The sequence below is a fragment of the Trachypithecus francoisi genome, unplaced genomic scaffold (genome assembly GCF_009764315.1).
Source record: "Trachypithecus francoisi isolate TF-2019V2 unplaced genomic scaffold, Tfra_2.0 Lachesis_group12, whole genome shotgun sequence".
In the NCBI taxonomy this organism is placed as follows: Eukaryota; Metazoa; Chordata; class Mammalia; order Primates; family Cercopithecidae; genus Trachypithecus; species Trachypithecus francoisi.
Genome location: NW_022681457.1, coordinates 89,952,932 through 89,965,474, shown reverse-complemented (window position 1 = coordinate 89,965,474; position 12,543 = coordinate 89,952,932). Strand labels below are relative to the sequence as shown.

Here is a 12,543-nt window from a genome sequence, read left to right as displayed (position 1 = left end):
GGGGTCTTATTCACTCGTGTAACAAGTATTCTTTGTCTACTAAGTGCCAGGCACTGTTTTAGGCACCAGGAATATAGCAGCAAACACAACAGAAAGAAAATGGCTGTCCCCAGAGATTTCTAGTGATGTGAGAGACAATAAACAAAAACTGAGAAGGGAATTACAATTTTAGATGGGGAGGCCAGGGAAGGTTAGTAAGTCTATTTCAGAGAGAAGAAAGAGCAAGTGCAGGAACACTGAGACCTGGAAAGCCCTGGCACATACCCAGGGTACAAGGAAGCCAATGAGGCAGCGCAGCCAGTGAGCCGAGAGACATGGAAATGAAGCCGGAGCCTACGGGTGAGGCCTGAGAAGGACTCGGTCGTGTAGGGTCTTACAGGCCATCCTGATGCCGTCGGCTGTCAGTCTGAGTGAGTCGGAAGCCAGTGCAACATTTTTAAGCCAAAAGGAGCACGATCCCTCTGGCAGCTCTGTTAGCAGCAAATGGATAGGGGCAAAGGCTAAAGCAGGAAGACCAGTTACAAGGCTACTGCAATCATCCAGGAAACAAATGGTTCTTGATTTCATGTTACCCCAATAATATTAACGGAGTCAGTGAGAAGTGGCCAGATCCTGTAAATATTTTGAAAGTAGCACCAAAATGATTCACCGACATTGGATGTGGGATATGGGAAAAGAGGATCAACGAAGACTCTAAGGTTTGGGGCCTGAGCAACTCAATGAGTAAAACTGCCATTTACTAGAATAAGTGAGAGAAAAGGTCAGAGAGGAAGAAAAGGGGTAGGTTGCCAGATGAGCAAATTTCAGATAAACAATTTTTTTTTTTTTTTTTTTGAGACAGAGTCTCACTCTTCACCAGGCTGGACTGCAGTGGCACAATCTCGGCTCACTGCAACCTCTGCCTCCCTGGTTCAAGCGATTATCCTGCCTCCGCTTCCCGAGTAGCTGGGACTACAGGTGTACACCACCACACCCAGCTATTTTTTGTGTTTTTAGTAGAGATGAGGTTTCACCATGTTGGCCAGGATAGTCTCCATCTCTTGACCTCGTGATCCACCCGCCTCAGCATCCCAAAGTGCTGGGATTACAGGCATGAGCCACCGTGCATAGCCAACAATTTTTTAATGTGTGTACTAGCTGAAATTCAGAATCAACTGGGTGTCATGGTTGTGTTTTTGCGTTGTTCCTAAATCTGGCATCCCTAGTAAGTAACGAGCTTACCTACTAAATATCCTAGGAGAAAGCTGACTAACAGCTGGACATATGAGTACCAAGTTTAGAGGAACGGTCTGGGCTGGGGATACGTATTTAGGGGTTGTCAGTTGAATTTTCATATTTTAAACCCTGAGACTGGATGATGTTGCCAAGTGAGTGAGGGAGGACAGAGAAGAGAAAGAGCACAAGCACTGAGCCCCAAGGCAGCCCAGTACTTAAAAATCAGGAAGATCTGGAGGAACCAGCAAAGGAGACTGAGAAAGAAAGTACAGAAAGGAAGGAGAAAAGTCAGGAGAGTGTGATGTCTCCAAAGCCAAATGAAGAGTGTCAAGGCGAGAGGAATCAACTTCATTCAACGCTGCTGAGGGTTCAGGGAAAGATGAGGACTGAAACTTGGCCATGGGGTTTAGCTATAGGGACTTTGACAAGAGCAGTTTTGGTGTCATATAGGAAGCAAAAGCTGATTAGAATAAGCTCAAGAGAAGATGAAAGAGAAAAAATGGAGATAATGAATCGGGACAAGTCTTTTGATAGATTTTACTGTAAAGGAGTGGAAAGAAATGAGGCAGACGCTGGAAGGAGAAGTGGAGTTCAGGTTAAGGTGTTTTTTTGTTGTTGTTGTTAAGATGGAGAAATACCCACATGGTTATTATTACAGGAAAGATCCAGTAAAGAGTAAACGTTTAGTGATGGAGGAGAAAGAGAAGGGGTGGAGGGAGGTGCCTGGTGGGTAAGAAGGGGTGTGTGCACATTAGAATGGTTGGCTCCTGACAGCTGCTCAACAAAGTCACGTATTACCTCCATTCGAGGAGCAAGGTGTGTGGGCAGAAGTTTCGAGCAACTCTAGGTGTCTTGGAAAATAAGCAACACTCCAGCCCAAGCCCTGGAAGACCGTCTCCTCCCTGCCTGCAGCCCCATGCCTGAGCAGGGCTCGAAAGCCCCCATCTCTCTGCCTGACCTGTTTCCCATGGCTTCTGCCTGCCCCACCTCTCCGCTCACGGGAGGAAAGGGCCTTATGCCTCTGCTGCAGACGCACAAAGACAAGGAAAACTCCAGTCTGAAAGGCAGGGGGGCGGGGGTCTTCCCATCCCAGGAAGCACCTGCCTGAGGCCTGGGCAAGAACTCTAGGTGGAGAGGGTGGCCTGGGAGCAACACCACCTGGGCCAGGGCCAGGGCCAGAAGAGGTACAGGCTCAGGCCCTGCCACCTCCACACAGCAGGTGTAGGCCCTGAGAACAGCTGCCAAGCCCTGGTGCAACACAGCTTTGTCCTGAGGCAGGGAGATGGCCTAGATGGCCTCCTACACATTCCCCTACTCAGGGAGCAGAAATTTAGGGTGGGACCACAAGGCATTAAGGTCCTCAGAGCCATTCTCTCTGGAATGGGGAACTCTTCCAGCTCACTCCAGAAAAAGCAAAGGCCAATTTTTGGGGGCACTACCTCATGTCAAGAGTGAAGAGCCGGCATCTGGCAGGGTCAGAATGACAGGACCTAGGTGATAAAATCACCTGGTCACCAGAGCAGAATAACCCAACCACACATATAGACACCACTACACACCACCACCTGACACACAACCACACATGCACACAGTCTCCCACAGCAGCCCAGCCATCTCCACCATCACACACATTCACAACCACAAATGCACACAGCCTCCCACACCACCCTAGCCATCTCCACCATCACACACATTCACAACCACACGGGTGCACAGCCTCCCACACCAACCCAGCCATCTCCGCCATCACACACATTCACAACCACACATGTACACAGCCTCCCACACCACCCCAGCCATCTCCACCATCACACACATTCACAACCACACATGCGCATAGCCTCCCACACCACTCCAGCCATCTCCACCATCACACACATTCACAACCACAAATGCACACGGCCTTCCACACCGCCCCAGCCATCTCCGCCATCACACACATTCACAACCATGCACATCAAAGCCTACTCACACGGCCCACATACCACCCTTAACACACAGATCTCCAGGCTCACACACGCAGAAACAGTTCTCCCACATAATCTTAGGTGCACCCAGTGTTTACGAATAGTGACTGAGAATCTGTACATTCCTGGCCCTGGTAATGTGGCAGGAACATGACCAGCGAGCTCCCTGCTCTCCTGGAGATAATTTCAGAGACGGCTGTGAAGAGTGTCTGCTGAGGAAGTGGGGCAAGGAACCTTTGGGGCAGGGGTGGGGGAACCAGGAAACACCTCTATAAGAAGGTGAGACCTGAATAAGGAGGAGGCAGCTTCCAGGTAAAGAGCCAGCAGAAGGCAGTACAGGCAGAGGGAACAGCAAAGGCAAAAACCAGAAGGCTGCCCTGAATGCGGCTTGTTCAAGAACCAGAAAGAAGGCCACTACAGCGCCCAAGGGGATGAGAGATAGGGGGAGACGCAGGACTAGGTCGCCTGGTGCCTTGGGGTTCAACGTCGAGTGGATATCAGTCTAAAGTTAACGATAAGTCCCTGTAAGGTTTTAGAGGGAAGTGGTATGATCTATTAGGTTGGTGCAAAAGTAACTGCCGTTTTTACCATTACTTTCAATGGCAAAAACCGCAATTACTTTTGCACCAATCTAATAGATCATTAAAACACTACTTCGCCTAGAAGCAACCATGGGAAAAGATGTTATTGCAATCCTCAGAGTGGTAAAGGCATTTCTAGTGACAACAAAACCCAAAGGCCATAAAAGATGATTTTAATACACTGGACTACATAAAACATGTTTAATTCTGTATGGCAAAACCGCGCCATCTATAAAGTCAAATTACAGGTGCCAAACAGTAGAGGCGGAAGGAATCCTTTCTATTTGTATCACAGACAGAGGAGGGCTTATTTCTTTAGTATGTAAAGAGCTCCTGAGAAAAAAATAATAAAAGTCAACCATCCAATAGAAAAATGGGCAAAGGCAAAGGACTGTTCACAGGATAACAAACAAGAGCGGCTCTTAAATATATGAAAAGATTCTCAATCTCACTCATACCAAGAGACATGCACAATAAAGTATAATGAGCTATCACTGACAAAGATCATAAAGTTTGATAACGCTCTCTATTGGGAAGTATATGGGGATACAGGCACTCCCTTGTCTCTTGGAGTGCAAACTGAAACACCTGTGAGGACGATTAGGCAACATCTATTAAAATTTTAAATCCACATACAACTTTAAGGCAAAAATTCCACTTGTAGGGATATACCCTATAAATACAATTTTCAAATGTGTTAAATAATGATTATCCAAGGATATTCACTGCAATTGTGTTTGTAATAGAGTGAAACAAAAGACTAGAAACAGCCTTAATTTTCATCAGAATAAGACTGATTAAATATATTGTAGTACATATACTATTCGGCTGTTTTTAAAATGAGAGAGCAAGGCCGCTCTATATCAACTGATGGGGGAAATGTCTCATATTTTGTTAAATGAAAAAAGCAAAGTGCAGAAGAGTGCAGATAGCATAGCATACTTCCATAGGTTAAATGTGAAAAGAATATATAGTTGAATATGAAAGAGCGATTTGGAAATGAAAACAAGAAACTAGGGACCCTGGTGTTCAGGTAAGCAGCTCTGGTTACAGTCTGGTGTTCAGGGAGAAGTCAAGTCCGCTGTTGGAAATGTGTGAATCATCAGTGAGTGGGATGGTGTCTAGATCCCCAGGACTGGGTGAGCTCATCTGGGAAGGAAGAGACTGGTCCCTGGGACATGCCCACCTTAGAGGCCAGGATGTGAGGCCTGTGGTATCAAGAAAGCACAGGGAAGAAAGTGTTTCTAGAAGGAAGGAGTGGCACATTGTCCCAGGTGCTTCTGAAGGTCAAGGGGCATGGGGACAGAGGTGTGATTGCTGGATTTAGCATTACAGAGATGCATGGAGACCTTGACAGGCCATTTTTAGTGACATGGTAGGGACAGGAACATTGTTCAAATGAGTCGAAAAATGACTAGGAGGGGAGGTAGGGGGGAGCAAGTCTTGCTCTGACAGGGAGCAGAGCAGCAGGCAGCAGAGTCTGGGGCCCCACGCCATCATGCTCACTCCCACACCGCCCATGCACAGAGCACGGCACACGCACCTGGGCCACCTGGTACTCCTCAATCTCAGCATAGATTTTCAAGGGCCACGACCCCAGTGAGTACAAAGGGAGCCTCTGCTCTGTGGCTTTTCTGTATCTGGAAATAACACTGCTGAGACCTCCCAAGCTGGGTCTACTGCTTATTATCTGTGTGACCCTGAACAAGTCACCTCACCCGTGTGTGCTTCAGCTTTCTCCTTCATAAAAGCAGGAAGGATTGGACCTTCCTCATCTGGATTCTGCGAGCATGTGGGACAGTGTCAGGTACAAAGATGCCAGTGAGCTCCCAACTCAGTGCTCATTCCCTACCAAAATGAGTAAGAGGAGGGCGACCATAATTGATGCTCCTAACTTTGGGGCATTTTTTAAAGTAAAAGGGGGCATTGTTAATGATGCCAGCACTGCAGGCATGAACCGGTACAGTCCTAGGCAAACACCGTGTGGAGCCACCATAGTGCCAGCAATATCACCTTTGTGGAGACAGGACTCGGGCCTCACCCTAAGATCCAGGGACTCCCAGGGAGGCTGGCAACCCTGGGGTTTTCCAGAAAAGGCTGAAGCGCTGCAGGCTCTTATTAGTTCCCAGTCATGACACGCTAGTAAATAAGACAATGCATCCTTATCCCCAGGGCACAGCCCAGCCCCACCCCAGCTGCAGAACCACCTGCTTTGGCAGGGGCTATTTATTGCAATGGCATTTGTAATAGAATGAAATAAAAGACTAGAAACAGCCTTAATTTTTATCAGAGTAGGACTGATTAAATACATTACAGTACATATACTATTCAGCCGTTTTTAAAATGAGAGAGCAAGGCCGCTCTATATCGACGGATGGGAGAAATGTCATATTTTGCTAAATGAAAAAAGCAAAGTGCAGAAGAGTGTTGATAGCATACTTCCATAGGTTAAATGTAAAAAAGAGGACTATATAGTTGAATATGAACAGGCGATCCGTGAATGAAAACAAGAAACTAGGGACCCTGGTGTTCAGGTAGGCAGCTCTGGTTGCAGTCTGCCCCTCTGAGTCACTCCAGGCGGTGACCTCCCCCACTCCGCCCTCATTCCTGCACGTCTTTCCTGGCACAGGACTCACTGTGCCCCTTCTCGCTGTGGATACAAGGTCTGCCCCCGACCCCGGCTCTCCAAAGCGCACCGACCTCGCTGGAGGCCGAGGTGGAGGGTCCGTCGCACCGGGAGGGCGGGCCCCCAGGGGTGTCCCACGCACGGTCAAGGTCCCGCGCCAGGCGGGGACCGGGCTGGGCCGGAAGCGGGCACGGTACCCGCGGCAAACTGGCGTGGGCGAGTCCTGATTGCAGTCGGACCTGCCGCCGCGGCACTTAACAGTTTGCAGAGTGCTTCCCGCCCCTGATCTCATTGGAGCCTTCGGATGGCCCTGCCCACGGTCACTGATGCCCCCATTTTACGCCTGAGGAAGCGGAGGCTCAGACGGGCCACCAGCCCCTCCGGAGGCTGGCCCGGGAGCACCTGGCAGCGTGGGGTCTAGGAGCCGGCTCCCTCCTGCTCCCTCCTCCGCGCCGCCCGAGGTGTGCCCGCCGTCCGTGTGCACCACTGCTGAGCCCAGCTCCGGCGCCCTCGCCTCTGCTGTGGGCCCCGGAGACGCGGGGTCAGGCCTCCGCGTTGGCCAAGCCGCTGCAGGTAAGTGCTGGACCGGGCGGGGCGAGGCGGGGCGGGACCCTCAGGGGCGTCGAGCGCTCTGGGCGATCCCCTGCGGCAGGGCTGGGGCTTGAGCCTGCCAGTGCGCTGGGATGGGGCGCGAAGAGGGGATGCGGGGACCCCTCTCCCGTGCCTCCCAATCCGCCCTCTCACGTCTCAGTTCTGGGCCCATTAGGGGCCCCGGCTGCGGGAAGGTTCCGAGACACCCCTTCGCCAAGTCCGCAAGCTCCCAAGCTGCCTGGGATGGAGGGAAACTGGGGAGGAAAGGGAGCTTTATCCTTAGGGGACATTGTGGGGCGGGAGGCAAGGCTGGGCACAGTGCAGCCTGGGGGTCTGGGAAAAAACGGTTGCGCTGGGAGCTGGCTTTGTAGGGCAGCTGAGGGAACCAGAACTGGCTCCACCAGTCCCCAGCCTAGACTTGGGAAGGAAATTTTTTGCCAGTGAGGCTCCTCCCTGGGGTGTGTCAAGAGGGACTGGGCAGACAGCGCCCAAGGGTGGAAGGTGGGGGCCCAGGAGGGAGCTGCACCCTGGTGGGCAGCCATGGGAGGGTGTCAGGTGGAAGCAGCTGTCAGGGTGCCTCTCTTCTCTCTGTCCCGACAGAGGGGGCTCCAGCCTCCACTTCAGTTCTTGTGAACTCCCACCACATGACTGGCAGACCTGGGAGGGAATAGTCTCAGGATTCTCACCACAGCCCGGGAAAGTCGGAATTATTTCCCTTTAGAGATAAGTAAATAGGGTCAATGAGTTTAGGAAATTCTTGGAAGTCGCCCAGCTACTAAGTGGCCCAGCCGAGGTTTGAATCCAGGTGGAACTCGGTGTTCAGTGCTATCCCACTGCCTTCCCGCACCACCAGGGCTTGGAAGGAGCAGAACAGGGGAGAAGAGGAGGCTTTCCAGGAATGAGGTCTTCCCAATCGCCCCATCCTGCCCAGACTGTGATTCCCAGAGGAAACGCAGCCAGGAGAGCCAGGTGCTGAGAAGGAAGTGTGCTCTCTCCCTCTCCCCAGTGCAGGGAAGTCTTTCCCCCAATCCCCCTGACCAGGCTGCCCCCAACCAGGATCCTGCCCACCCTCCTGTCCCCTCCCTCCAAGCTGCCTAGCTGAGCACTCAGCATTTGTTTGTTTACGCATTCAGCATTGAGTGCCTACTATGTGCCAAGCACTGGGCACTAAATATAAAGCAAGACCAAGTTGACATTCTAGAGGGGGAGCCAGATAATAAGAGACCAGAAAAAAAGGACAAAGTATTTAATTTCAGATAGTGACTAAGTGCTATAAAGAAAACAAAGGGGGCTGGAAAAATGAGCCGGGCATGGTGGTGCACACCTGTGGCCCCAGCTACTCAGGGGCTGAGGTAGGAGGATCCCTTGAGCCTGGGAAGCAGAGGTTGCAGTGAGCCAAGGTCGCACCACTGCACTCCAGCCTGGGTGACAGAGCAAGACCTTGTCTCAAAGAAAAGAAAGGGGACAGGAACAGAGCGACAGAAGCAGGGGCTCTTTCAGACCAGGGTAATCTGGAGAGGCCTCTAGAGAGATGAGGTTTGAGCAGAGGCCTGTGTGATGAGAAGGGTCTACCAATGTGAGGTTCTGGAGGAAGAGCATTCCAGGCAGAAGGAATCAATAAAAAGCCCCCAAGGCGCTTATTCCAGTGTGGCAGGGTGAAAATGTCAAATCTGGGGTTTTGCTAAGCCTAGCAAGAAGCTAGTAGAGTCTTAAACAAGGGAGTGGCATGAACTGATTTAATGGACTCTAGGGGCACGGGGGAAGGTGAAAAGCCAGTAAAGAGGTCATAATACAGGCCAGAGTAATGGTGATTTGGGGCAGGGTGGTGGCCTCGCAGGCATCACACATGCTCAGAGGTGCAAATCCGCTCCAGGGGGAGTCACACGCACACAGGCCCACACACAGGCAGGTGGGTGCTCTCACACCCACAGCAGCGCAGGAACAAGGCACACTCAGGCAGACCCACCCATTCACACCCTCTGAGTCACTCCAGGACTGGGAGGAAGATATGTGAATTGAGGCCTGAACAAAGCACATCTTTCCACCACAAGGCCCTGGCAACCAGCGTGGCTGGGGGTGGCTGGGCTTCCCCAGGCCCAGCGCAGGGAGCAGGGAGTTGCCTCTAGATATTCCCTGGATCCAGTGTCCTCCCAGGAGTCATATAAGCCTCCATATAAGGAGTCATAAGCCTCCATGCACCCCCAACCTGAACTGGTCTCCCCTCTTCACCACCCAGCAACTATGACACCTTGGGCTCGTTATTTCTCCTCTCTGACCCTCAGTTTCCCCTCTGTAGAATGGGACTCATAACCGCAACTTCACAGTATAGTAGTGAGGCATCCACAAAGTAAGCGTTTCAAGAATCTGGTCTGGGGCAGGAGTCCATCGAAGAAGGGAAGAGGAGGTGGTGGAGAGCACAGGCTCTGGCACCCAACAGCTGGCCTTGAATCCACCTCTTGTTTTAAGTGAGTTACTTGACCTCTCTAAATTTCACAGTAATGAGTAGCCAGCACTTATGGGGCACTTACTATGTACTACTTGTTTTGCAAACGTTCAATGATCAGTTTCATCTGTAAGTGAGGAGCACTGTAATAACCACGTTATGAGGTCATTCTAAGAGATTAAATGAGATTCTGCTCATAAAGTGTTTAGCTTCGTGCCTGACTCAGAGTAAACACTCAATAAATGGTGATTGCTATTATCAGCAAAAGCACATTTGCTTCCTTCCAGCATACTAGTTCTGTTGCCTTTGGGTAAGTTATGTAACCTTACTGTGCCTCAGTTTCCTATCTGCAGCTTGGGAGGAATAATAGTTCTGAACTCAGAGGGTCATTGTGAGGATTGAACAAGTCAGAACTCAGAACACTGCCTGGTACATAGTAAATGCTCAATAAAGTCAACTGTTCATTCACACGATGGTTTTTCCTCTAATTCTCTCAGGTAGGCACAGCCCCCACCAGACGCCATGGACTGGAAGACACTCCGGGACCTACTGAACGGCGTGAATAAGTACTCCACAGCGTTCGGGCGCATCTGGCTGTCAGTGGTGTTCGTCTTCCGGGTGCTGGTGTATGTGGTGGCTGCAGAGCGCGTGTGGGGGGACGAGCAGAAGGACTTTGACTGCAACACCAAGCAGCCCGGCTGCACCAACGTCTGCTACGACAACTACTTCCCCATCTCCAACATCCGCCTCTGGGCCCTGCAGCTCATCTTCGTCACGTGCCCCTCGCTGCTGGTCACCCTGCATGTGGCCTACCGTGAGGAGCGGGAGCGTCGGCACCGCCAGAAGTACGGGGACCAGTGCACCAAGCTGTACGACGACACAGGCAAGAAGCACGGAGGCCTGTGGTGGACCTACCTGTTCAGCCTCATCTTCAAGCTCATCATCGAGTTCCTCTTCCTCTACCTGCTGCACACTCTCTGGCACGGCTTCAACATGCCGCGCCTGGTGCAGTGCGCCAACGTGGCCCCCTGCCCCAATATTGTGGACTGCTACATCGCCCGACCCACCGAAAAGAAAATCTTCACCTACTTCATGGTGGGCGCCTCCGCCGTCTGCATCGTACTCACCACCTGCGAGCTCTGCTACCTTATCTGCCACAGGGTCCTGGGAGGCCTGCACAAGGACAAGCCTCGAGGGGGCCGTGGCCCCTCGTCCTCCACCAGCCGAGCTTCCACCTGCCGCTGCCACCACAAGCTCGTGGAGGCTGGGGAGCTGGATCCAGATCCAGGCAATAACAAGCTGCAGGCCTCAGCACCCAACCTGACCCCCATCTGATAACAGGGCAGGGGGTAGGGCAACATGGGGGCTGCCAATGGGACAGGCAGGGCGGTGTGGCAGGGTGGAGAGGTCCTACAGAGGCTGAGTGACCCCACTTTGAGGTCACTAAGCTATGCAACTTTCCTTTTGGCAGATATGTTTTGACACTGGGCACTGGGCTGTCTACCTGGGTATAGGTAACCCACAGGGCCAGCGCCAGCCCTCAAAGGACACAGACTTTGAAACAAGCGAATTAACTATCTATGCCTGCAAGGGGCCACTTAGGGCGCTGCTGGCAGGGCTTCTAGCTAACCCGGGAAGGGTCATCAGGAGAGGCTTCCCTGAGAACACAACGTGTAAGAGAGGTGAGAAGAGCTCCCAAGCAGAGACGACAGCAGCACAGAGGTCTGGAGGCCATACAAAAAGAGATGCTCGCCCTGGGCTAGCCTCAGAGGACCTAAGGCATCTCCACTCCTTCTGGAGGAGCTGCCCAGATTCCTGCAGTGGAGAGGAGGTTTTCTCCCAGCAGCAGCAGGTCTGGAGGCCTGAGAGTGAGTCTGACAAGAGGTTGTGGAGACACCCAGGGGTCCCCCAGGTCATCACTTGGCTCAATGGAAGCCCTCTTCCCCCAAATCCTACTCCCTCAGCCTCAGGCAGTGGTGCTCCCACCTTCCTCCCCACAACTGTGTTCTGCCTGGTGCCAGCCTTTCAGACCCTGATCCCAGGGACTCGGGTGGATGCGCTGATAGCACAGGCTCAAGACAGTTTCCTTGAAATCAATAAAGCCTGTGTTTTATACAGGTTGGCTCTGTCCCTGGTTCTCTCACACTCCCACCCACTCACAGGGCCCTGAAGGTAGGGAAGGTAAACCCTCAGAAAGGGAAAGAGTTCCATGGCTGGGGGTGGAGCTAGGGTGGGAGCTGTGGCAGTGGCTGCAGCTGGGGCTGGAGCTAGAGCTGGATTAGGCTGGGGCTGAGGTTGACAGCGGGAAGCTGGGTTTGTATTAGAGGGGGAGGCTGGAGTGGAACCTACTGATATATATGTTGGGATTCTAGTTATGGCCACAAGAGTGCGCTGTGCTCCCTCTGCAATAGCGCTTCGAGCCTTCGTAATTAGACTTCGCCCTGAGTACACACACAATCACTGCCACTCACTATAAACAAACCACACTCTCTCCTCTGTCATCCAGTCACTGCCATCACAACACACATCCCCACCCTGTGTACACACAATCCTTGTTATTCATACTCTCACTCCTTATGTGCATTCTCAACAGGGCATGTCGTCTGCACTCAAGCATGCCTTCCCAGCCTCACCCTGCATTTTATTCGGCTCATTCCATTTTCCCTGAGCATTTTCGCTGAACCAGGACCCTGGCAGGATGCTGGGACTGTACAAGGAGGTAGGACCTGTGCCCACAGAGCTAAGAGACAGGAACACAGGCTCATCTCCTGCACTAACCAACCCCTGGGGTGACTCACGGTCCTGCTCCCGGTGCTGTATCGTGACCTGAAATTTAGGGAACACTAATACCCAAGGCCAGATGAGAATGGAAAGCAAAAGGGAATGCAAGCCTATATTAACCCAGAGGAACACTTAGTGACTATCAGAGCCAGGGTTGGGAGCCAGAAATTCAGGAGCCAGTGAGCCAAGTGCCACAGCCAGCAAAGAGAGGCGAGGTCATCACGGAGACAGAACAGCCAGTGGTTCACCTGCGGTCTCACAAGTGTCCATCAGAGGATGGATAAGCCAGCCAACTTTAAAAGGCCCAGGGCTGGCTGACACTGTCCCTGCACCCCCATG

At 52.0% G+C, this 12,543-nt stretch overlaps 1 protein-coding gene across 1 annotated transcript; it reads left to right on the top strand.

The window, feature by feature from the left end:
* The first annotated feature begins 6,374 nt into the window (after positions 1–6,374).
* GJB3 (gap junction protein beta 3) lies at positions 6,375–11,543 on the top strand. Its single transcript, XM_033227180.1, has 2 exons — positions 6,375–6,962; positions 9,921–11,543. The coding sequence occupies exon 2, from the start codon at positions 9,946–9,948 to the stop codon at positions 10,756–10,758; it is 813 nt and encodes a 270-aa protein (XP_033083071.1). The 5' UTR covers positions 6,375–6,962; positions 9,921–9,945; the 3' UTR covers positions 10,759–11,543.
* The last annotated feature ends 1,000 nt before the right edge of the window (positions 11,544–12,543 follow it).

What these genes read in the sequence shown, in the direction of transcription:
- GJB3 (XM_033227180.1), top strand. Translation starts at nt 9,946, where the DNA reads ATGGACTGGAAGACACTCCGGGACCTACTGAACGGCGTGAATAAGTAC.